A 27,160-nucleotide genomic window follows, 5' to 3' on the forward strand; every position below is an offset into this window, starting at 1 on the left:
AATTTGTCGTGCATTGTTACAATATAATACAATGAACCAGAAAAATTATATCTAATGAATTATAATAGACTAATAGTTCTGAAGGATAATATAATTATATGTAATTAACTATTAACACAAGTGACAAAGATTCCCGGTTGCTCAATTGTCACTAGTTCGATTTACTTTATAATAAATAATGATAATTTGTTGACCCACCACTTCACCCATTGCTTAGATCTGATTAACGAGTTGGTTGTCTGTCTCTTGTTGTTGGTTTTTCATTTCTCTTGGCAGCATCTTTATTCTTATCTGTAGTATTATTTATTTTATTTTATTGTCAGGTGAATTATTTACTCTTGTAATATTTCTTTTCGATTATGATTTGAAGATATACATCTGTTTGTTAACATGTTATAATTGAATCGCATGTCCCGTTGGGGAAGTTAACAAATCAATGATCAATTTATTTAATATACTTATATAAAGGAGAAACGAGGGGCGTGTAGGTGTCGTCTCTCACATCGCTCCCTTCTATTTTCCTAATTTTCTGGAATTTTAGGATGAAATATATCAAAAATTAGAACTACTTTTTTAAGTTTCGGTTATATTAGAAGCAAGTTTCAGAATCTGATTTTGTTTCAGATTATTTATAGAATATAGTAATTTGAAAATTTTAATCTGATTTTGTTTTAGATTATTTAATTATGGGAAACAGTAGCACACAAGTCTCTGTGCACCTATAAATACCCTTATAGATCATCTAAGCACAACCTTCTCTCTCTCTGGTTATAGTTCTCTTGCTCGATTTCTAGCTCGGTGATGCCATTCTTCCGCAACGATAAGTGAAGGCTATTTATACAGTATTAAAAAAATAAAGGTTGTTGCAAGCAAAGTTAGTTATAGACCGTTATGTTGGAGTCGACAAATTCAAACACGGGAAAAGAATATAGTCTTGACATGATATTGATGGATGTTATCAATAAATTAACTGTTAGTGATGTATGTTTACTGGTTATTCTTTTATAATATTTGTTTTGTTTATAGGACATGTTTGTTGTTGCTAATTTTTATATGATTTACTTTGTATATAGGATTATTCATGCATTATTTGTTTGCTCCATTCAAGCAACTTTTAAGTGAAGGCTTTTGTTACGGTATTAAAAAATAAATGTTGTGACAAACAATGGTAGTTATAGACCGCTATCAGCACGGATTTAAATTAGATGTTTTTGTACACAATCAATCCAAAAAAATTGGAGGAAGGTGACAATGTAAGAACATGATTTTTTTTTTAAAAACACAAATAAAATTAAGATTCGTCATACTTTAAGTTGTTAATTACCTGTATAAATTTATTTACATTTTTTCACTATGAATTATAGTCCAATTTTGCAATTTTATATATTAGTATTTGTATTACATCAAGATTTTTATAATATAAATTTATTTTATCCTACAAATATTAATTTTGAAATATTAATATACTTTTTATAGACAGCCACAAAATTAATTTATTCTACAAATAATAATATTGAATCATTAATATAATTTTTATAATCCGCCGCAACGCGCGGTTTCTCAACTAGTTCATTTTAAATCAGAAAAATATTATTCGAATTTGTTAACTTCCTAGGTTTGGTACGTCAAATATTATTTTTCTAATAGATAGAAGCAAAATATGGAACTAAGTCGAATTTTATTCGATCTATTGCTCTATGAAATGATCTTAAATCAATCTTTTCAGATTTTTATTCAAGGTGACCCACAATAGTTTTCTTAAATGCTTGATAATTAATTAATTGAAGAAAAACAAATGAAGTGGATTATAATTTTCTATCACTATCATGAGAAATATTATGAAATTATTTAGAATTTTAAGCTGCTTCTACATTTTTAGTGTTTGGCGAGAATAGCCGAAAGTTTTTATTTTGGGGCTTTAAGCAAGAAGTTAGAAGTAAAAAATGCTAATGATTTGCATTCTATTTTGAAGGTCTTAAAATAATAATATGTAATAAACTTTATTTATTAATAAAATTTCTTTTATTTTAGTAATTTGATTTTTTTCAATTTATAAATTTAAATTACCAAACACTCAATTGACTTATAAGTAAAAATTATCCAAACTTTTTTAATAACTTATAAGTTAAATTCATTTATCACTTATAATCCGCTTTTTTACTTTAAGTAACAAGTCACTTCTTTTAAATAGCGAAACCGTCCCCTAATTACAAGAATAACATAATAACAATATGAGGGTGTTTGGCCAGGTCTAAAAACCGGGTTTTTGAGTTTATAAGTTAGAGCACTTATTCGTATCATTTATAAAAATAATTAAAAAATTCTTACAGAACAATAATTTTTGTTTCATGACTTTCACAGATTTTCTCAAACACTTTCTTAACTTATTCTAATTATTTAAATTCACCCTAACGACCTCTAGAACTACATAAATGGTGAACTAGACATGAGGCATGACCTTAAAACTTGTGCTACAAGATTACTACACCCTCCGTCCTTTTGAGTTGTATAGACTGGTAGCGACACACATTTTAATGTTCCTCTAAAATATAGTTCTATAATTTATTTTCAAATCATTTTTCTCTGAACAAAAATTAACTATTAAACTTTTATTTAAATAAAAATCTTAAAAATAAGTTATAGAATCATATTTTATAGAATCATTAAAGTGGGTGTCAGTGAATTTTGTTCTTCTCGATGTAATTGAGATGTTATGGTGCTCATTATTTTAATTTTAAACTATTAATTTTGAACCATTTTTAATCATTTCAGTTATTGTGGCAAAAAAAAATATTTCAGTTATTAATTTTCGTCATTCCCCCGTATTTGATAATATTCGAGAGTATATCAAGGATCCCCAATCAAAATATGTGTATAGGCGACTCATTCCGACCACAGTTAAAATATTTCATTTTATTAAAATATTTAAATTATTGTACTCAAAATTTATGCATGAAATATTTTCTTTTTAATATCATCTCTTTCAGTAATTTCAGCATTGTTCACGTTTCAATTATCTTCCCTTGTTAAAAAGTTAACATTAAGTTGGTGTTTGGCCGGACTTAAAAACTCTGACTTTTAGATTTATAAGTCTGAAACACTTATTCGTGCATGAAGTGTAAAAAATCGAGAGGTACTTATAAAAAGTAGAGCATACTAATTTTTGTTTAACGGTTTCTAGTTCTTTCTCAAACACTTTAATCACTTATAAGTCTTAACTTGTTTTTAACTTCATCTTCACTTTTTTATTTTTAAGCAAAAACATTTAGTTTAACCTCACCAAAGGGTCACTAAGAAAATTAATTTTTAAAACTACATGTCAAGAACTTAATTATTTACATACATAAACCATGTTGACCAGTGTTGTAAAAAGCATAAATCGGACTTAATCGGTGAAGTCACGGAATAAGAATTAATATGAGATTTACTAAATTGATCGGGGATTAATCGGATTGATCGGTGATTAATCAGAGATTTATTCAGTTGGGGAGTTAAGGAACATGGATTAATCATGATTTAATCACTGACTCTTTTTATTTGAAGAGAATGAGATAATTCAATAAATAACAGCTATACGGCATCTATAAGAATGATCGAGTCGAACAAACTCAAACAAACATAGAATAGATTAACACGTCTGTCTTCATACCAAAGATGAGACAAATAAAGCGATGTTGAAATTGATGATGGTATATTTATAGATTTTTGCTCTGTGTTCACCATCTTTTTCAAAAAAATCTGTTTGAGCTATCAACCACAAATACAACTCGCGGAAGACTTTTATCGATAAATCCAAACCAACTATCACAAAAGAAGGGGAGAATAATCACACTCTCTCGAAATCAAATGATAATTATAACATACGATAGAAAATCCATCTGCAAACTAAAACGATTAAATCTGCACCACGAACCTACACTATAAGATAATCGATCTACTCACAAAATCCAAAAAACCATTTAGAAGCGAATAAGAACGAAAATTAGAAGTATCAGTGATATAAATATAAGAAAACTTTGTTGGAGAGGGAGATTTATTAAGAAAATCAATGAAACAAGTAAGAAAAATCAAGAAAAAGTAAGTAAACGGAAAGATTTGGGGCTTTCTACCAGAAAACCGGCGGAAGCCTCGTCGGAATGAGAAAAGAGGGAGACAGCTAGAGAGAAGATAGAAAAATGGTTGAGACGTATGATTTAACATATGCTTTTAATCACTGACTTTTAGAGCTGAGATGTTGACAAGTTTATAAACGATTTTTCTAGTGTGTACCCATAGGCACATGCTAAGCGCGAAATTTTATATGTTTAGGAGATTTTGATTGGCTTTTCTATCTTAATAATGGTGGAGCCCCCTGCAAATGCAACAACCGCACCAATCAACATCTTCCCAACATAGTGAATTCCGCGCTTAGCATGTGCCCATGGGCACACACTAAACAAACCTGTTTATAAATATAATTAATTTATTATTTGATGTGTTTTTTTGCTAAAATTGATAAACGTACCTCCCAGAAAGTGCATTATTTATTTGTCAAAAATAGTGTTAAATTACCGATACACAAACATTAGTTTGATCTTTCAGATAAAGATGGAGAACAGTCTAGTACAGCAAATAATTGAATAATTCATTTTTGTCATTACCGCATTTACATTATAAAAATACACCCCACGTCTCATCCAGCTGTATATACTCCACAAATAATTTCAAATTTCAAAATATCTTCCTTATTTTTCAATCCATCAGATCCAACCGTCCAATACTCCGTTACCTCATCCCCAAACTCAATCCTCACCGTCCATTCAAACTTTTACACACTCATCCCGCCTTTCAAACCCTAAATTAACCCCCAATCTGTACCTCCCACTCTGACAGTTCTCATATATATACACACTCTCTCCTTCTCCCCTGTCTCATTTCATCTCTCTCTCAAACCTAATCTCTCTCTGTTAAATCTCTCCCAAATCTCTCTCGATCTCTCTGTGTGTGTGTGAAAATGAGAGAGATTTTGCATATTCAGGGAGGCCAATGCGGTAACCAGATCGGAGCAAAGTTCTGGGAAGTGATATGCGCTGAGCACGGGATTGACTCCACCGGAAGGTACCAGGGAGACACGGACATTCAATTGGAGCGAATCAACGTGTACTACAATGAGGCGAGTTCACAGAGGTATGTGCCGAGGGCTGTGTTGATGGATCTGGAGCCAGGGACGATGGATTCGCTTAGATCTGGGCCGTACGGGCAGATTTTCAGGCCTGATAACTTCGTGTTTGGGCAGTCCGGTGCGGGGAACAATTGGGCGAAAGGTCATTATACTGAGGGAGCTGAGTTGATTGATTCGGTGCTTGATGTTGTGAGGAAGGAGGCTGAGAATTGTGATTGTCTTCAAGGTATAATTTCAGATCTAGATCTCATAGTATGTGTGTTTGTGTGTGTTTTTGTTGTATATATTGGTGGAGATGGTGTAATTCAATGTTTAGTGTTACTTAATTAGTTGTTATATGTATTTATTGAAGTATGTACTTGTAGATCTGAATCTCTGTGACTGGAATGTGTTGTTCAATCCATAGGTTTGTTTCTGGAGCACATTACTGTATCTCTGTATAGATTTACTGAATCTCTCACTCTTTCTCTCTCTCTCTCTCTCTCTCTCTATATATATATATATATATATATATATATATATATATATATATATATGTCTCTCTCTCCCTCCCTCGATCCCTCCCGTATTTGTAATTTTGCTGTTACAGATCTGGATACGCTTCTGAATGTCTTGACTGTGTGTGTGTTTATGTGGTTTTATTCGAGGCATTTTGACAAACAATTTGATGTATTAATATTGATATGTGTAGAAGCTAACAAATGTGAAATGTTTATCCGGTTGTTGTAAATTAGTGCAATAGCATGTTTAATGATGCTTCTTTGATCACTATACACATTTACAGAGCATCTAACTCTAGATCTGAGTCTGTGTTTATGTGTGAATTGTATTGCTTGATATATTGGTGTGTTGTCGGAGCACATTACTACATGTATGGGTTTTTATATGTCGTTTTTATATAATTTATGTCAAATGTGTTCTTCTGTATTGAAGTCAAGCACTTTTTATCTACTTGTTAGACATCAGCACACGATTGTTTCTATGATTGCTTTAAGCATTTGCATAAGCATGATATTTGAGATCTGAATCTTTTTTTATGTGAGAGGGACTTGTATTGTTTTTGCTGAAGGTTAGTTATTGGAGCACATTTCTGTAGATATGCTTGGATCCATATGCTGTGGTTGGTTATATGTAGAAATTCATAATTAGTATTTGTTTGGGCTTGTATTATCCAGTTTCTTGGTCAGTTATTTGGACACAACAATATTGATATAAAAATTATTCAAGTGCTTGATCTAATGCATTTATTCATTTGGTTATGTGTATATATTCAGGGTCATGCTTATAAACATGGAAAACGGATTGGTTTGTTGTTTTTACTGAGATCTAGTGTTGCTTATGCAGGGTTTCAGGTGTGCCATTCTCTAGGAGGAGGTACTGGATCTGGTATGGGAACACTCTTGATATCAAAGATCAGGGAGGAATACCCTGACCGGATGATGCTTACTTTCTCAGTCTTCCCATCACCTAAGGTGTCTGATACTGTGGTGGAGCCCTATAATGCAACCTTGTCTGTTCATCAACTTGTTGAAAATGCTGATGAGTGCATGGTTCTGGACAATGAGGCTCTCTATGACATTTGCTTCCGCACCTTAAAGCTAACTACACCTAGCTGTAAGTTTTTTGTTTTCAACTATGCATTTTGATCATTTAATTTTGTATGTGCACTTGTTGCAGTTTATTGATTTGGTTTATGTGGTTTTTGAAAACAGTTGGTGATCTAAATCACTTGATTTCGGCTACTATGTCTGGTGTTACATGTTGCTTGCGTTTCCCTGGTCAGTTGAACTCTGATCTCAGGAAGTTGGCTGTAAATCTCATTCCCTTCCCCAGGCTGCACTTCTTCATGGTTGGATTTGCACCTCTTACCTCCCGTGGTTCCCAGCAGTACCGTGCATTAAGTGTACCTGAGCTTACCCAGCAGATGTGGGACTCAAAGAACATGATGTGTGCAGCTGATCCACGCCATGGACGATACCTGACAGCATCTGCTGTGTTCAGAGGAAAGATGAGCACTAAAGAGGTTGATGAGCAGATGATCAACGTCCAGAACAAGAATTCCTCTTACTTTGTTGAATGGATCCCAAACAATGTGAAGTCAACTGTTTGTGACATTCCCCCAACCGGACTGAAGATGGCCTCTACTTTCATTGGAAATTCAACTTCAATCCAAGAGATGTTTAGGCGTGTAAGTGAGCAGTTTACAGCTATGTTCAGGAGAAAAGCTTTCTTGCATTGGTACACTGGCGAGGGTATGGACGAGATGGAGTTTACTGAGGCTGAGAGTAACATGAACGATCTTGTTTCAGAATATCAGCAGTACCAGGATGCCACTGCTGACGAGGAGGGTGACTATTTCGAAGATGAAGAAGAGGAAGGCCAAGAAATGTAATGTGTTGAGCTGTTGCAGTCTTCTGTTGCCTTTTGCGAGTCATTCTGTTGTCTAGTGCTACTATGTCCTGTTTATTTTCTTAAATACCGTGTGCAAGAATCTGTTAACAATTTTTTCTGGCTTTGTGGTTATATATCCAGTACTTCTATTTGCAGATTTATAAGTTGGTATTGCCTAATTGCTATTGGTACAAGTGATGGTGTTTATAATTTCCGATTGATTATTTTGCTACTATAAACTGTTGTAGAATGTTTATATGATTATTGTTTAGTTCCGGGTGTTTAAAAATTTAGGCATGCGGATTACGGACTATCAAGGAGAGTAAACATTAAAGATTCAGAAGTGGATAGTGGATAACAATTAGCAAAGGGAAATCTAGAATAGAGGCAATCACATATGTAGTCGGGTGAATTTAAAATAATAGTTTATGACCAAAGATGGCAAGTGCAAGACAGAAATGATCCGTTTGAATAATTTTGTAAATAATTAATGAGTTATTGAAAATTTAATAAATAAAATATAAATCTTTTATAATAATAAATAGAATATAATTGATAAATTATCTATTTGAGTTTTTCTAATAGCATTTATCATAAAAAGTTGCAAAAATAAAATAATCAACAAACTTTATCTGAAACCAAAATTTGACTTATTTTTAATTTTTAATTCTAATTTGGTTACGACTTGTTGCACTTCAAACATAAAGTCGAAAAGGGCAGTAAGTTCTAAGGATTAAACCCTTGCAAAGAACTTCTCTGGAAAAAAAAGGTCCTTCATTGTGGTGTGGTGTTGGACTAGGTTGGGAAACTGTTATTTACAGTCTTCATGGGTCAATTGCCAATATTTGTAGCTCGAAATTTCCCACAAAAGTCCCAAGTTTAGTCCAGCATTTTACTAATCAGAACAGATAAGTTGCAAGTAATCTATTACTGGGAGTGCTAAGGAAAATTGCAGAACTTTTAGAAGCTTGTTTAATCAGATCGCCAGATTCCTAAAACTGATGTGAATTGCCTCGAGCATATCGTTTCATGGGTTGATTTTGTTCTTTTCGATAGAGATTGGAAAACTCAGACAAAGTAATTTACATATGTGATCATCTCAAATTCAGAAACAAGGACGTGTGTGAATTCAATAATTCCTAATCCGAAGCTGTATTTTATTGATCATAACACTGGATAACACAACAATTACGTCGTGATGATTGATCATCAAATTACAGCTACCAAAAGGATGGAGCTTAAACACACAAAACAGAATTCTGATTTACAAACAAAACAGGCTAACTAAAGGCGAAACGTGCATACCTACTTCTTGCTCTCATCTATAACTATCTTGAACTTCTTGTTCTCAAATTCTTCAGGATGCATGGCATACTGTTCTGGCAGGACGGGTACAACTGTACGCTTATTAGTCCCAGAGATTGTCCATACGAACAACACGAAGAAAGTTCCTAGTGCACCACAGGCAGTGCCAACGATTAATGCTGCAAGAACTTTTAGAAAACAATCGCTTCTCTTATGAACTGTGGGAACTTTAGTCTTCTCCACGACAGTGCTCTCAGGATCCAGTGGCTCGGAGTGCATCCATTGTGGTGCCTGTCTCGCCTTAAAACTCCAAGAACACACATTGCATTTCTGCGATGAATTCTCATTTGAGGAACTCAATCCCACAAACACCTCATCCCCCTTCCAAATCTTCGATACATCAATTGAGTACGAAAGCAATGGATCAACAGGCCTTACACGGCCTAATGCATTCAATCGAACCTCTAATTTCTTAGAACTTGCTTCATAATCAATCCAAGCTTGCAATTTCTCACCATTATTCAGCACCAACTTCATTGAAGATACATTACTCACCTTAACAGAAACAAAGCTACTAACATTTACACCAACATGATTATCATCCAAATCACTATACTTTCGATCCTTAGATGTATCGAATTCAACACTCAAGAACCTCAATTTCCTCTGACCCAAAAGCCCAAATGAGCCACCATCAAACTCATCCACAGCAAAATCAACAGGAACCATAAAAAACAACAAATCATCTCCACTATCTTGTGACATTGAAAATGAGAAATAAGTAGAAAAAGAAACCAAACTTGAGGGCTTCCCCTCAAGAAGCCTAAAGGGTTTCTTATACACAACTCTTCCAGCACTATGAACCACAGAACCAGTAAGTTCTACACACAAACTATCATTATCAACCTTAGAATCACCCAAAAGAGCAAGCTGAGACTCAAAGTTTGAATCTTTACTAAAGTTCTTGAAATAAAAAGATCTTGAATCAGCAGCTAGTGTATCAAAACAAAGAACAAAGATAAGTAGACTTATGATATACCTGAAAGTGACAAACTCAAACATCTTGATTCTTGATATGTGATCTAGTAGATACAGAGACCCTTGTGTTATTTTCTTAAAAATGTCCTAGTAGAAGTGCAGAACTAGAGTTTATGAGAAGAACTCAGGTGAAGTACAATAAAATTCTCTAGGGTTTGAGGCAGCATTTGGAGAGGAAAGAAAGAGATAAATGCTTGGGAAAATGGGCACTTTATTGTGGTGGTGGTGGAGAGATAATGGTGGGTTTGGGTTGGAGGATGTGAAAATTAAATACCTTTACTCTTTACTGTCACACTTGTTTTCCTCTTACTTCTCAGTGCTTGCTGACTGAGGGAATGTATACAATAATCCAGTTTCAGATTCTTTATTGGCATGCCCAACTTAAGATTTTTCTGTTCTGCTATCCGGGTGAAATGGTGAGCAAAGCAAGTGAGGAGGAAATGAATTATATATTTTTTATTTTTATTTGTGCTTTCGAGTTTTTCAAAGGGACGAAAGCAAATGAAAATGAATGGAATTATAACATAATTTCACTTCAAAACTTTTATTTTGAAAATGAAAGTTACGTTCACTTGTTTTTTCTCCTAAAAAATCTCATGGGCGTGATCTTAACGTCGCATAACAAAGTCGAACTTACGATTATTTAGTTAATCGTCTATATCACATTATTATGTATGTTGGTTTAACTATAACAAATGTCGGGGTCAATTATTTCATACGTATATATATCACTAAGAGTTTATATATATCATGAAGAGTCGAAACTCAACCTCTAATCAACTGATTTATCGAAACAGAATAGAATAGAAGACAAAACATTGACAACATAAGAAATGAATAAACATAAAGAAAATGCTTGATACACATAATTGTTGTGTATAAAAACATGTACATAATGACATGTGGTTGATTTTAATTGGATGACCCTCCTGTATTTACACCAACCACCCCAATTAAAACCCACCACATCACTTGCCACATCATTATGTACAAATTTTTTTATCCAATTATGTGCACCTAGCACTACTCTAAACATAATACCTAGAATTTAGACACAAAGACTGAGGACAAAGATTTTCAACTCTGATATTTAAGTGACCAAGTATTGAAGATAAGTTTGACTTGCAGAGTAGTGTAACTTGAATAAAATCTTGTACTGTAAAGTCCAATAATTTAATTTGCAGGGGCAGATATGAAAAGATAGACATGTGAGTTGTGAAACAACCCTCAACGTAGAAAAACAAAACACAGCTGTGTGCTTGTGCAACACTATCAAAAGTATTACCTAGAAATCTATTATATATACACTAGTTGATTGTAAGTTGTAACATACTCACATGTACTAACATACATTATGATGTAGAAATAATAATATAAAGAAAATGTGACATGGAAGGGTTGTGGGCAAAAGAAGATTCGATTTGCAATGGGAATATCAAGTTTTAGCAGTGGAGAAGCATGTAATAACACCGACACCTTTAGTCTTAAAAAAATCTTGCTAGAATAATAGAATTTGTGAAGGATAATGGTTTTTCACGTTTAAGTCCGGTTAAGTTAAAGTCATGTTTGCGTAAGACAATGAGGTTGTTTATGAAAGTTTAAAAAAAGTGCTATTGCTCGAAATAAAAAAGTGAAATAAAAGTGAAAAATAAATTAAAACTTAAAATTGATTAAATTATTTGGGAAATAAGCAGGAGTCTTTAAACAAAAGTTAGCATTCTCACTTTTTATAAATATTTCCGACTAATTGATAAAAAAGGCTGAAGACGGGTTTTTATCGGAAAAAACAATAGTCCCAAACACGCACAATACTTGTGTCTAGATTCTAATATTTGATATTTAGAAATCTTCATAATTTTGAATTTTATAAAGAATAAATATTGGCGTACATCTTTATACACTACTAACTCACGACCTAAAATTTAGGAACAGATTAGAACACACGTTTCTTTCATTTCGCTATTATCCATTGAATCTATCAAGAATAACTGCTATCAAAAACTTATGTATATACATTATTTTTTTATTGATGCAATTTTTTATAGTATTATATCTTATTTTTTTTGTCATAAAACACTAAATCATATTTTTTATATTTCTATGAAAAAAATAATATATAATATATAAATATGTGTTAAATACATTTATGAAATCAATTTATCTATACTTTACAAAAAAAATCAATATATCTATGAAATATATAATTTTTACTGGACGTCGTTATGTTCAAAAATAATTATACAAAAATTTAATATAATTTTATATCACATTGCATTCATTCATTCGAATGAATAAAAATAATTTTTATTTCAAATCATGCAAACAATATTTATTTTCAAAAAATTATCACAGTAGACATCATATCTACATAATAAAAATAAAACGCACGGCAAAGTAAATAAATGAATGATATAGTATTTAATATTTTATCACCCACCTAAACAAATTTCTAAATATAAGTTATTTTATGAATATATCAGGCTTATTAAATTATAAAAATGTTAAATAATAAAAATTAAATATGTGATCATAAGGTAAATAAATAAAACAAAAAAAAAAGTTTTAGGTCATAGTTTTTGTACGTATATATTTAATCTACAGTTAAAAAACCTTGAAGTGATAAAAGAAATCCTAAGGAAGTGTGTAGAATTGTTCCTAAATGAAAGAGACGTGATTAGAAATCTGTTCCTAAATTTTAGGTCGTGAGTTAGTAGTGTATAAGGATGTACGCTAAGATTTATTCTTTTATAAAACACAAGATTTAAGTTTAGAGATCCCATACGATAAAAGGAAATATCACGGTTTTTATATTCGAGATAGAAATAGAATATAGTGTGCCTACACATCGAAGTGGCCTAGTCGATAGGAAATTAACAAAGATTGATGGCACCCACAGATGAAGGTGTCGACGTAATGTTACAATCTTACTCCCTCCGTCCCTCTGATTTCTATACACTTTCCTTTTCGGGATGTCTCATTCAATTCTATACATTTCAAAACTTTCCTAAAATAGTAAATTTTTATAATATAAAAATCCCACTCACCCACTAACTTCATCTACTTTTCTAAATCTATCACTTAAATATTAATGGGTCCCACCACTTTACCTACTTTTCTTTTTCTTTCTTATTACTTTACATTACTTTATACACTTTTCTTAGTCTCCGTGCCCGATACAAATGTATACATCTAAATGGGACGGAGGGAGTATCTTGTTGAAGAAGAGTTGTCATTTGTCAAATTCGCACCCACATTTTACCTTTGCCTTCAAGCATTATTGTCAGACCTTTTCTCTTGGTGGATCGGCAAAAATGGGAAATTGTAGGTCGCCTCTAAGAAAAGCCCATTTCGTTTATTCGGATGAATGTATACTCCCATTTAATTGTATACGTTTCTTTTTAACTGCTCGACACGCATTTCAATGCTCTTGTAAAACATAGTTCCGTAACTTATTTTTGAGATTTTCTTTTTTGAATAAAAATATAACATCTAAACTTTAATTCAGAAAAATAAAATTTTAAAAATAAATTATACAACTACACTTTAGAGGAGCATTAAAGTCCGTGCCGCGTCCCCGTCCCCCAATGTATACTACTCAGGGGGACGGAGGGAGTATCAATTATCAACAGTATTAAATCTGGGCCTTTAAATTTGTATGTTCTCGTTTGATTTTTAAAGCCACCAAAATAATTTAAAAAACTTAATCATAATATAAGATTTTGGTATTTTATATATGATTGAACGGTTAAAAGATCCTTTTCATCATTTTAAAAAAAAGAGAACTTTTTTATCGAAAATTTTAGATACTAGTATATATATTCTGCGAACATAATATTATAATATATATTATTATATTAAATATATGCAGTTTGCAGTACATATGTGATCTTTAGATTATCGTATATATCAAATAAGTATGTTTCTCGTTTTATATATTTATAGTATATCAAATAAGTATATATAAATATGTGTAAACCTGGGTCTTCGTGCTTGTATGTTCTTTCGTTTGATTTCTAAGCAATCAAAACAATTTAAATAATTTAATCATTAATTTAAAATAAACTTTCGTGTTTTGTGTATGACTAATTTTCTTAAAAAATCTAAAACTACATATATTCTAGCAAGTGAAATATTATAATATATATTATTGTGATAAATATATGTTGCTTGAAGTACATGTATGATCTTCGATAAACAACGATTTTCATATAATTTACAAAAACAAAACGATTTTCATATAAATCTTCTCATTTTGTATATTCACATATAAAATATATATTTATATATTTAAACCTATGGCGCCAAACAGAAATATTAGACGAAACCACGTTACCGCATCTTCTTTACCTCCATTATTTTCAAAACTTTCCCGCGTTTATTTCTCCACAGATCTAATGACTAACACACATTCATCTCCCACTTTTCGTTAGTTTTCTCTCTTCTCTCAACTCTCAGAGTTCACCGAAAAACACGGAGCATGGGGAAGCAAACGAGGCCGAGAAAGCCAGAGAAGAGAGGCAAGGGAGTTGTCACGCCGGTGCAAATCGCGTTTCTCGTCGATCGATATCTCGCGGATAATAATTTTGCTAACACTCGCTCTTCTTTTCGGAACGAGGCTTCTGATCTCGTCTCTCGCTCTCCCGTCAATCAGGTACATTTATAAAAATTGAGCATCGATTAATTATCGAAGTTGTATTTTTAATCTTGTTAAATTTATGAAATTGACTGGTCCTGTGACTATTGATATTTGAATGTTTTGCTTTGTGCATACTCTTAGCTGTAATTTGAGGGAGGGAGGGAGGGAGAGAGAGAGAGAGAGAGAGAGAGAGAGAGAGAGAGAGAGAGAGAGAGGAGATTTGCAATTAAAACTAAGCAGAGAACATATATGAAGAACTGAGAGATTAAAGTGAGAGAGAGAGAGAGAGAGGAGTTTGTAATTAACACTAAGCAGAGAACATATATGAAAAACTGAGAGATTAAAGTGTGTGTGTGTGTGTGAGAGAGAGAGAGAGAGATGCAGAGAGAATATCTACAATTAAAATCAAGCGGAGAACTGATTTGAAATGCAGAGCGAGAGAGTGAGAGAGAATTTACAATTGAACCTCGATAAGTGAATAGTAGTCTCTGGTATCAAAGCTAGTAGTCTGCACAAGTTTCATTATATGTATATTTTTTGATGTACTTAGTATGTGTTTTGACTTACTGTATTGTAAATTTCTGTATTGTGGTAGGCGCCGAGTAGTTTGTTAAGTTTGGGGGATATTTTAAATGAGTACATAAGTTTGAAGGGGCAAAAAGTAATGTTAGATCAAGAAAAGATGTGTTTCGAACAAGAGAAATTCAGGGTTCAGACTTTGTTGAATGGAATGCAAGATGTTATGAATGGTTACAACTCTGGCTTAGCTGCTGCTGCCGCCGCTGCTGTTCCTGCTCAAGCATTGGTTGCGAATCCAGGGGGTTTAGTTCCGTATGTTGATCCTGTTGTTGGATCTTCTGCAGGTACTTTTTGGTTTTGGAACTTAGTTCTGTTACTTTATTTGTGGCTTGGAAATGTTAATATAATTTCGAAGCTTAAGATATCAGCCTATTTTACGCTAGTCTTTGCTTTTTGTTACCAGGAGAAGATTTTTGGAGTATATATTCTGTTACAATTTTAGGGGTATTTTTTGTCCTTCAGTGTGTGATGTGGAATTCTTAATTTGGTGATTGGATTTATCGTAATTTTTTGAGTATGTGTTGGACTTGTATATGAGTTTCGTGTTATTATGTGGCTTTATTTAATTCCAATGCCAATTTTCAAGGTTCATGATATAGATTGATTGTATCATAAATATTTGTAGAAGCTTGAAATTTTTGTTTGTTAAGGTTAAGTTTGTTGCTAGCCAAGTGATGTCTTGAGGCAACTCAGCCAAGTCTGCCCACAGACTGTGATCCATTTACATGAATTAGCAGTGTGCTCTGGAAGTAAAATTTTGTTGTTGATGTTGAAGTAAAACTGAATTCATCCATTTTATGAGTTTGACTTAACTCAGAACTGGTGTAATGACGGCCGAAATCTTGTTTTACAACAAGATTTAGGATCTGATCTTCTTCAAAATGGACTTTTATGTTTAAGTTGTGTTTCAATGTATTGTGTGCATCTTTTATGATTGATGTGTGTTGGTATGTTGCCACTTGTAAGTCATACTTCATCCAGTGATATGTACTGCTCCACCATACTTCATCCAGTAATGAATAATAGTGTTCTACTCTTCTTTTACCAGGTCTTCCTGTGTACCACAACTCTGTTGTAATGTCGGCATCCAGACCAAGAGGCACTCCTGCAAATCCCAGAAATTTATTTACACCTATGACAAATGCTTCTTCTTCAAAAAGGAGAAAGTCATCTAAAGATGTTACAGATGCCTCTGTCACTGCAAAGAGATCACGGAGTCAATCAGCTGCTGAAAATCAACAATCATGTTGTATGTTTTTCTTATAATAGCAATGCTTAAGCATATAGCTCCCTTGTGTATATCATTCTGTATAATTCTAACTTGCTGGATTTTTCATTTTGCAGATCCAAATACAATGAGACAACTAAACAATGTGTCAAATAGCAGTCTGCAAGATTCTGTGGTCAATGCATCATCAGATATTGATATACCTAGTAGATCATCAGTTCAAGGATCCAGTGTTGCCAAGCGTTTATTCAGTCACCATAAGCAGTCGCTTCCAATGAATTCATCTGGTCCCATCACACCTCCTAGACTAACTTCTTCTCCACCTGAAAAATCTGGTTCCTCGCCAGATGGTACAAGTGATCCTTTTACAAATGACGTTACCCCTCAACAAATGATGTCTAATTGCACTGTCATTGCTTCTGAGACAATTACAGTCAGTCCTGCCAAACAAATGGGCTACTACTCGATTGAGAGAAACTGTCGTATTTCTACCTCCTCACCAATAAAGACAAATTTGAAAAGATGTTTTAGCACAAGGGATAATGTAAAAGGGAGGCTTGACTTTGATGGTCCTAGTGGAGCCATGGATTTGGATAAACCAGTTCATTGTGAGGTTATGCCATCTGAAACTGAGAAGAGAGCTGATTGTTTTGATTTTGATTTGCCTAACTTGGATGCTTTTGGTGAAGATTTTAGCTTCTCTGAACTCATGAGTGAATTTGAAATTAACTGTGAAGGAATAAATTACACTTTCCAGCCAGATGGGACTCCGTCCCCAGATTCAGTTTCAGGGTAAGTTTATTGTTCAAAATAACTTTCAAATTCATCTATACAGTCATTTAGATGAATTACAATTCCCTCTTATGAATGCAGGTCACAAGACACCCCTGATAATAATACCATTAATGGCTGTAATCAATATCCATCTGAACTATCATCTACTATCACAGAAATTATTTCCGGGGAAAACATGAATACACCAGGTAATGAGCGTTATCATTTACTTTTCAAAATTATTGATTTCATGTCCTTTGCTATGGAATTTGAAGGATTTCCTTATAAACAGGACCAGATTCTGTGACAACTATGAAGTCCATAACAAAATCTATACAGATATTAAGTCCTGGTAATTCCTCATGCTCCAACTTTGCTTTCTTAATTTCATTTATCTGTCAAGAAAAACTGTTACTCACACAGACTTGTTTATACTGCAGTGAAGAATCAAAGAAGCTCTTTCCCGGAGAAGTAAAATATTTCTGCTACAAACTAATTGCAAAGACGGAAAATGACTTATTCGCATAACATAGTAACAATACAGTAAGCACGGGAACTTGCTAGCACAAAGTTTAACAGCTAATGTCCTTGAAGTATTTAGTTTTCACCAGTAACTAAATATCTGCAGATTAGGTAATAGTTGCAGGTGTCTTTTGCAAGGAAGGTCCTTTTAGGTTGTAAAGGTTTAGTTACGTTGTTTTAGAACTTGGTTACTTAAATGTAGCCTCTATTGAAAGGCCTGAACCATTTGCACTGGTAATTGTATTAGAAGGATTCTAATGTGGCTTCTAATCCATATAACCATTACAAGTCTCGCCCTCTCCCCCAATGAGGTGAGGATGCTTTGAAATTTTATACAATGTATATGCACTCTGCCAAGGGGTATAGAACTTGGAACCCGAGCACGAAAAATAATCATACAATCATACTGCATAATGTACATGCAAAAGAAATTGTCAGTTAATCAGAACCAACTGCATGTTTTACCTACTATCATTCTCCAGAAAAATGTACAAAGGCATGATTTACTTGCAAACACCAGTCCTCAATCGGCTATAAAAGGATCTGTGAAGAATAGTCTCATGATATATACAAGTAAAAACAATTAATTTGTATAATGGAGATGAAGAAAGTATTTTTGCTATCTTTAGCCCTGGTTCTGATTTCTGCCATGGTATCAACGGCTTCAGTTGAAACCATAGTTGAAGCTGCTGGATCAAACATCATGAGCAACGAGATGGTAACTCGTGGCTCTGATGGACTTACCTATTACAACAAATCTCCTTTGTCAAGAATCTTTCTGCCTAAAGGAAATGTGGCTGACGGGGACTGTCTCCCTAATGGAGGGTTTTGTATGTTCCGCCCTATGGATTGTTGCGGTAGTTGTGGTTGTTTGTATCCTGTTGGAGTGTGCTTTGGTACTGGCTGTTAAGTAATGTATACAGTGATATAAACTGTATGAATAAAGCTGTATAAATAAACAGCAACTCTATGTCAGAATATATATGTTGTGTTGCCTTTTGAGGTTCACAAACTTTATCTGATTTGTTCTCTTTGAATGTTCCAAAAATTTCCAGTACAAGTTATGCTGATTCTTGAACATAAATGAGCCTTAAAATTGAATTTCAACAAAGAAGTTAAAAACTCTAAAAATATCTTCTATAAATAGTGAATTCTCTTCGCAAAACCACATTAGGATCAAGCTAAATACTTCTCCAATTTGTCGACTTCCTCTGGACTGCCGATGTAAAGTGGAACTCGCTGATGAACCTGCAACAAAAGCATAAGCAGAGACGAAGGTATAATGTCAAGAACTCTGGAATGATCATCTGATCCTTTTCCGCCAGCTTGTTCAACCAAAAAGCTCATTGGTGCACACTCATACAAGAGCCTCAACTTCCCATTTTTACTCTTTGTGTCTCGGGGATATCCATATATGCCACCATATAACAATGTCCTGTGAAAGTCACCAACTAAACTACCAATGTATCGTGCATAGTAAGGCTTCCCGGTTGGACCAGGGTCCTTAAGATCATCGATGTACTTCTTCACTTTGTCATCCCACATCTGGTAATTCCCTTCATTGAATGAGTAAATTTTTTTCTTGAGTTAGTACAAATTCACCGTACATGGGGTCTAAGGTGAATGAAAAATGAAAATACTCCGTTTCCTATGGAAAGAACAAAGATGACAGAGCTCGAGTACATGCAGTATCCAGCAGCAAGAAGGTTGCTACCTGGCTGGCACACACTCACAACACACTTCCGTTCTTCACTGTCAAGCTGCACTGTAAGATGAACGGCAACATTAGGATGGCCAGGCCCGTTGATCAATTATATTAAGCTCGAAACAAAGATTAACACATAATTCATAGAGGATGGCTACTCAACTAGTTTTACTAGTACATCCTAGCCTAAGAAATATTTACTCATTCAAATGTATGTAACTAATGTTTAATTTTAACCAACTATAACTAGTGTGTATTTGTGATTGCTGATTTACATTTTAAAGCAACGAAAAAAATTTAATAATGCACTCCAATAATTCTCATACTTGTTTAAGGGCAATTGCAATTCACATATCTTTAGTACTGCAGTTTACATAGTAATAATTATCTTTACCAGGGAATCGTCGTCACTATAATCAGTAAGGCATTCATCATTAGGGTGGTAAATCCCGAAAATTGATCCAGTAGAAACAGCAGCATCAATGTTAGATGATCCGTCAAGAGGATCAAACACGACAATGCAGTTGCCAGAATAACTTTTCTTCTACTGCCACCGGTACATCCTCTTCCTCTGATGCTATGATCCCCGTCCTTCCACTCGACCTCAAACAATTAGAAAATACCTGTAATACACAAGCATGGCCAGTGTTTTTAGCTCAACCTTTTGAAGAAACTGGAAATCCCTTCAACAAGCAAAACTCATCATAATTTAAGTGTGATAAAGAACACTTGGAAAAAATTCATTGACTACATATCATAACAGACCAAGTACTAATTGATATTGATACAAGACCACACAATCACACAGCAAAAAAAAAAAAAGATATGTATTTTTGGTTACAAGGCCTACAAAACACACATTTCTTCAATTATGCTTAATCAATTCCCAAAATTTGCATTTATTATTTGAGTAGATCTACATGAGCAAAAAATTAACTTGATCATGTATAAATATAATTAAATGATGTTGTTAAGAAAATATGATCAACCTAGTAAAGGGGATGTTGAAGAAATTAATTTGATCCAAATTAAACTTTCCCCGAAATCTTAAGGTTTTAGAAGAACTGGTAACTTAATAGATTCAAACCTCATTGGAGATAACATCGAGCTTCTTCTGATCCTCCCCTTGAACATTAACCGCGCCTCCCGTGAAATTAAAAAAAAAACTAGCCCTCTGAACCAAAGAAGCTATCTGCTTACAAGCCAAAGAAATACTGGAAAGCACAATAGTAAGCTCTGCATCAATACCACCACCTTGCTCTTGCTTCAAAAGCCAGCTAGTCAATGTCTGAATCTCATATGCATTCTTCTTCTGCACCGTGGTCTTCGATGTCTCCACAGCCATGCACCTAATGCTAGTAGTGCTGACAAGGGTCTGTTTCTTCTTGGCAGAGCTGCTGCGTGGTGCAAAAGCTTTGGTATCCAAGCTGCATTGTTGAAAAGGTGAGAGAGAAGATGGAGAGTGGGAGCTGGAGAAGTATTGGAGCTTTGATGGAGGTGCTGTGCTTGTGATCATGGTGGCTGATGATCTTAAGCGGTTCTATCTTGTTCTTTCTTTCTTTTTTGCTAATTGATTACACACAGACATCCGGAGTCGAACTCTCGACCTCCCGCAAAGGGGTACAAAAGCTCAACCACCGCACCAACACCTTGTTGGCTATCTTGTTCTTTCTTGTTCTGTGCCACTCACTCTGGTTCTTGATATTCTTGAAAAGTGGCTTTTATTTGATATTTTGTTTATTCTGGGATTTTACTTATTTAGTACTTCTTGGTTTTGTGGCTGAAATGTAAGGCTAATGATATTATGCTCTTTGGACCCACTTATCTTTGCTTCACCATCCCATTATTCCCATACATATGCAAAAATAGGGTTGGGCTAATTTAAAAAATTTCAAAAATTAATAACTTCATAAAATGTTCATTTCTTATAACTTAGACTATGGTTATAATAGTTGGTTGTGTTATTTAAATGTGTAAAAATGGTTTTTGATACCATTTTAAGATAATTCTCATAATTTTGAGCTCTTGTGTCACTCTTGGTATCCTCAGGATTAGGTTTTGATTATAATCTACTTTGGCAAAAATTTAAAAATTACGATATAAATTTGGATTTTAAATTCAAATTTGGATGTCTTTGACCAAAATACTTGTTATGTTCTAATTTATAATGGCTTGAAATAGGATTTTGTCTGTGAATTCAAAGGGGCAATATATCCTGTAATGTTTGAACCTGGAGACGAAAAAAAAAAAAACTGTTACTGGTCTGGTTTTGTGCAACAAAGAGCACCATTGCAGCTTCCTATCTTAGATGGGGAATGTAGAGTTGGACAGCCCTTCCTCAGCTTGGAAGAATGATGGACAAGATGGAAAACATCTTTTTTTCGAAAGCCGAGAAGAGATCTTGTTCTTCTCAGTGTAGTTCAAATCAGGCTGATTCTGAAGTTGGTCGAGTTACGCGTGCTAGAAGAGTGTCTTACTGTCTTCTTCTGTGGTTAAGTCGGATTGTGTATAGTTGATATTAAAAACGGTGTCGTCGTGTCGATGAACTTATAATTTCATTGAGAACAATGGAATCTGCATGTCGTGACTAGATTCTGAGACTATTGAGTTGGGATTTCTTGTAAGAATGCATTGAGTGCAGCACATCAGCATTGTGCTGAAAAATGGTTCAGAAGCAGGGGAAATAAGTGAGTTCGTACCCGATTTTTCTGTCCTTTATTAATGTCTCGGAGTATATATACAGACCTTAAGATTTTAGATGGACCGGTTATTTAACACAATACACTGGAATTGTGTTCATTATAAAACTTGCAATAGTCAAGTAATTTATTATGCTTTCCTTGTGCTATTTTGATTGAAGAATGCATTTAGTTCTTGAGTTTCCGAAAACTAACTCGTTATGCTTTATCATTAGCAGGATATGCGAAGTTTGCAACTCAATTGCCCAAAATCGCAATTATGAATCCGGAGGGCATACTAGCCCACTCATATCCCGAGAGCATGGCAAATTCTTAACCTCTTATCAACGTCATAAATACTTCTACGAGATCTTAATATGAAAAATAAGTAATAATCCAGAAAATATTCTCAAACTCAAACATGACGTTTAAAAGCGTTAAATCATTATAATAAAAAAACAAAGAAAACTAGTAAATTGAAACTATAGCGATGATTGAACGAGTCTGGAACTTCTGGAAGTGAAATGCAGTGATGTAATTAGCGTGCTTTCCTCCAAATTTACAGTTAACAAACTAATTTTATCAGCCCACGTCAACTCTTCAAGTCGCTAGCCACCATCTTAATTACTTGAATTTTACAATCACTTTCTCAAAATTATTTATATTATAGGAAATCACATATCAATATGACTTTGTCTTAAGTCTATATTAACTGTACAAGTCTGCAGCAACGCGGGGTTATATATAACAGATTAACAGTTAACATCAAATTATTAGAGTAACATATTACATGTAATGACAAGTCGTAATTGAAATGGGGAATTTGCAATTTATAAGAAAGGACAGTGGAAACATTCATGTGCCACAAGTTCAATGCCATTATAATACAATTTTTAATATGAAATTTGTAAATTAATATCAGGTTTTCAATAAAACCCAGATATAGATTTACCGTGGATTGGATTCAAAATTTATAGTGATAAAAATAAATTATTGTTATCCTTTGTGTTATTATATTGCGTTTTATATTGTAATGTTGTCTTTAATAAATTTTTGAGTGGCTGAGAATTGTATTTCAAATGACTCGAGATGATAATTTACACTAACAAATTAACATTAGGATTGATAGTCTTGAATTTCAGGTTGGATTCATATCTATAAACAGATATTTTGAGTCGATTATTCAAAATTATTTGAGATTATAAACTTGAATTTTAAAAACGAAATTCTAATTTTGAATCATTTCAGACCCAATTCAAATTCTATCTCTAATATGTTAAACTAATATTATAAAAATGTTAGAGACATCAAAATTATTATAAAATTCATAATTTCTGAACGATTTTACTTCCGTTGTAAATAATGGAATTTTATATGCACGTAAATAATAACCCGGTTCAAACCGGGATTATTTTTACAAACTACCTTCGATACCCAGTACCATATTTCGTTTTCCTGAGAAAATTAAAATAAGTAGATTAAATTACGCAAGAGATTACGGCACAAATACGGGAAAAGCTGTGTTTGAACTGAGAAAGCAGACATTAAAGTTTGGAAGCTGCTTGAATATTCAAACATCCGAACACGTATCTGTCCTCTTGTCAACCTAAATAACACGTCTAGACTCTTGACTCGCACAACAATGTGCGGAAACTTCATCAACTTAAATTTTTCATCAATCGCACTATAAATTTCACAAATCACCTCACATACATTTCATAGTTTCCTACTAATACTCATCATTTTTGCTCCTTCAAAAACGCATTTCTTATTACTCTGATCAAACTCTTCTACTCAATTCAACTTCAACATGACATCCTCGATCAAATTGCAATTGGTCATCTTCGTAGCTGCTTCGTTCATTTTTCAAGCTACTCTAGGTAAGAACGTCTCCAACGATATAAAACTGTTAGCTATATTATCTATTTAACATCTACGTGTCATCTAGTTGGCATGGTTCAAAAGATATATAGAATCTGCAGCACTTTAACCATTCATCCACTAACATTGATAATCATATTCGATGAGCTATATTTATCGAATCAATATACATTTTTATGTATAATTTTATCTAATCATAATTATAGATAACTCCGTTGGAGTATATGTATTCACCATAACAAAAAATTTACATTATCAATATAGCTAATAATACGTCTATCGCGGATTACGTGTATAGTTTATTTATTAAGTTTGGTTTTGATTTTATAGGTGAGGTTATATGCGAGGAATTGCCAACAAACGTGTGCTCCTTCTCAATTTCATCATCCGGAAAGAGATGCATTCTTGAAAACCAGGAGAACAAACATGGAAATGTAGAGTACGAATGCAGGACTTCAGAAGTTGTTGTGGAGAGAATGGCAGAACACATTGAGACAGATGCATGTGTCAATGCCTGCGGTGTCGATCGGACCTCTGTCGGAATTTCTTCCGATTCTTTGCTCGAGCCTCAACTCACCGCCAAGCTCTGCTCCGCCGCTTGTTATCAGAACTGCCCTAACATCGTCGACCTCTACTTCAACTTGGCTGCAGGGGAAGGTACTGTTTTTCTTTTTTCTTCTTTAAACATTTTTTGTTGAGAAATCGAATTGTTTTCCTTAATTTGCTAGTTAAATATCGTGTCACGACGTGTGTGATTTACAGTGACGGAATCATGATTTCACAGTAGTCGGGACTAAATTAATAGAATATCAAATTTTGTATATAAGTCGGGACTCTGAATCAAGTTTTATACTAATTTTTAAATAAAGTATTTGTTGAAATTTTTAAGATCAACCGATATTTTAGCCTCCACCTTGAATTAAACTTGTTCTTGAGATTGTGAAATGTTAATAGTCTTAATTTTCGGCCTTTACTTGATATTTCTTGTCATAGTTGGGATCGAGCGTTCAAATTTCAATAAAAATTGGAATATATTAATCGTGTCTTGCATACGTAATTAAGAATATCTCAAATTTCAGATTTTTTTTTATTTTATACTCAACTCGATCTTTAAATTTGTGCAGGAGTATTTTTGCCCGATCTTTGCGAGAAACAGAGGACCCATCCCCGTCGTGCCATGCTCGAGCTTTTGAGCTCAGGGGCTGCCGCCGGAGGACCGACTTCCGATCATTTCGAACATGAGGTTGCTGCTGCCCCGGCCCCTTCTTCATATTAGCTGGCCTGATTTGTTTTACAATCAAGCTGCTTATTTGATATTTATAGTTCTTGTAATATAGTGTATAGAAAATTAAAATAAACGCTACAGATAGGTTCTTTGATTCATTTCCTACGGGAAGTTTTGCATGTTTTTTGTACTATATGATCATTTATTTGAATGAGATTTACCGGTACGTATACATTATTTTGGGTTAATTATTAAGTTAGTCACTGAACTGAACTTAATATATCAAGTTGGTCACTGAACTTAAAACGATATCAACATGGTCACTAAAGTCACCATAAATATCAAAAAAATATCTTGAAATATGAGTTGAAATATGAGTTCAAGTAGTAAAAATATTATTTGTAAAGTTTTACACATTATTTTTAAATGTTACCACAATCAACTAGAAGTTTATGACTTCTAGTATTTAAAATAATATATTTATATTTGATCAAGTTTATTTATTATTTATATTTTATTATATAGTTATTTTCTTTGATTTAAATAAAAATAAATAATAAATAAACTTGATAAAATCTAAATATATTATCATAAATATTAGAAGTCATAACCTTTTACTTGGTTTTGGTAACATTCAAAAAAAATGTGTAAAACTTTATAAATAATATTTTTACGGCTTGAACTTATATTTCAAGATACCTGTTTGATATTTATTGCCACTTTAGTGACTATCTTGATACTGTTTTGAGTTCAGTAACCAATTTGATACATTAAGCCTATTTCAGTGACCGACTAGATAATTAACCCCATTATTTTGTGTAATTTTTCTTGTGGTTATAATCAACAATAAATGTTGCCAACAATGAACAATAAATCATTTCATGAAAGAAGTATGGATTAATTAGCGATATGATCTATTATATATTTTTTGGATTAGATTATTTTTTAGATAGTATGACTTTCATTATTAAATTAATTCAATTTTAATAAAAAATGCAATTAATTCTCGTAAAATCCAAGATATGGATAAAAATACTTGAATGGATCGTATTATATTTTTCACCTATATATCGGTTAAGATAACAAAGTGAGGTCTGAGATTAAAAATATGAAGAAAAAGGGCTTGGACTGACTATTGGATGTTCCTGGGCCACATAAATGGGCTTACGAAAAGCCAGCATTTGGAGAAAGCCGTGCAAGCTAAAAAGCCCAATTAGAAGTTCTTTTGGGTTAAAATGGAGGCCTTCTAAAATTGTATCCTGCTACTTCCCGCCATTTACTAGCTCAAATTATTTATCTGTTTATTTCAGTGTTGTAAAAAGCGGGAATCGGACTTAGTCGGTGAAGGCACCGTCTAGCGATTAATCGGGTAATCGGAGATTAATCGGAGTGATTAATCAGATCATTAATCGGAATCAATTTAATATTATTTTTTAAATTATATATATATTAATATAATTATATATAGTATAAATTTATAGTCATATAAAATCAAAAGATTAATGATTTCTTATAACACAAAACATGCCTTTGTATACATATACAAGTCCAGTGATCTCATATATAAACTTGAATTTGATTAAATCTGCGAAGGAAGATATTGCAAATTTATGTAATTAGAGTTTAGGAGTTAATATTGAAAGAGTAAAAAGTAATAAAAACAACTTTAATTTCCGTGTTTTGTCATTTCCGTGCGTTTTGTTTTATTTAAAATTAATAAAATTTTGAATTTTTTTACTTTTTATTTTGATTTTTTTAAATTCACCGATTTTTGACCGACTTTTTCCGATTAATCCCGATTTTGACCGATTAATCCCGATTTTGACCGATTTTCAGAAAAAACGATTTTTTCACCGATTAACGCTTAATCGAGACGGTGGCCGACCGAACAGCGATTAATCGGCGATTAATCCCGATTAATCGCCGACTTTTAGAACACTGGTTTATTTCACATATTTTTAATGCATTATTATTCTAGTAAAGTTTTTATTTATCAGTACTTTTATCTAATATTTCTAAGTATTGTTATTCTGCTAC

General features: G+C 33.3%; 4 protein-coding genes and 1 pseudogene across 4 annotated transcripts; 3 read left to right on the forward strand and 2 right to left on the reverse strand.

Annotated features, from left to right (window-relative positions):
• Positions 1-4,860: 4,860 nt before the first annotated feature.
• On the forward strand, positions 4,861-7,746 carry LOC108199524 (tubulin beta-1 chain). Its single transcript, XM_017367366.2, has 3 exons — positions 4,861-5,387; positions 6,506-6,775; positions 6,874-7,746. Exons 1-3 carry the CDS (start codon positions 4,994-4,996, stop codon positions 7,551-7,553), a joined length of 1,344 nt encoding a protein of 447 aa, XP_017222855.1. The 5' UTR covers positions 4,861-4,993; the 3' UTR covers positions 7,554-7,746.
• Positions 7,747-8,857: 1,111 nt separating this feature from the next.
• Positions 8,858-9,919, reverse strand: LOC108197511 (L-type lectin-domain containing receptor kinase VIII.2). The gene has a single exon (XM_017365158.2). The coding sequence runs from the start codon at positions 9,917-9,919 to the stop codon at positions 8,858-8,860; it is 1,062 nt and encodes a 353-aa protein (XP_017220647.1).
• Positions 9,920-14,209: 4,290 nt separating this feature from the next.
• LOC108198799 (uncharacterized) lies at positions 14,210-18,104 on the forward strand. Its single transcript, XM_017366576.2, has 7 exons — positions 14,210-14,546; positions 15,127-15,394; positions 16,159-16,359; positions 16,455-17,130; positions 17,212-17,321; positions 17,405-17,464; positions 17,553-18,104. The coding sequence occupies exons 1-7, from the start codon at positions 14,373-14,375 to the stop codon at positions 17,585-17,587; spliced, it is 1,524 nt and encodes a 507-aa protein (XP_017222065.1). The 5' UTR covers positions 14,210-14,372; the 3' UTR covers positions 17,588-18,104.
• Positions 18,105-18,701: 597 nt separating this feature from the next.
• Positions 18,702-21,094, reverse strand: LOC108197742 (fructose-1,6-bisphosphatase, chloroplastic-like; annotated as a pseudogene).
• Positions 21,095-23,719: 2,625 nt separating this feature from the next.
• On the forward strand, positions 23,720-25,355 carry LOC108197747 (uncharacterized). Its single transcript, XM_017365443.2, has 3 exons — positions 23,720-23,897; positions 24,229-24,555; positions 25,023-25,355. The coding sequence occupies exons 1-3, from the start codon at positions 23,828-23,830 to the stop codon at positions 25,172-25,174; spliced, it is 549 nt and encodes a 182-aa protein (XP_017220932.1). The 5' UTR covers positions 23,720-23,827; the 3' UTR covers positions 25,175-25,355.
• Positions 25,356-27,160: the final 1,805 nt, after the last annotated feature.

Source organism: Daucus carota, chromosome 8 (genome assembly GCF_001625215.2).
Source record: "Daucus carota subsp. sativus chromosome 8, DH1 v3.0, whole genome shotgun sequence".
Lineage (NCBI taxonomy): Eukaryota > Viridiplantae > Streptophyta > Magnoliopsida > Apiales > Apiaceae > Daucus > Daucus carota.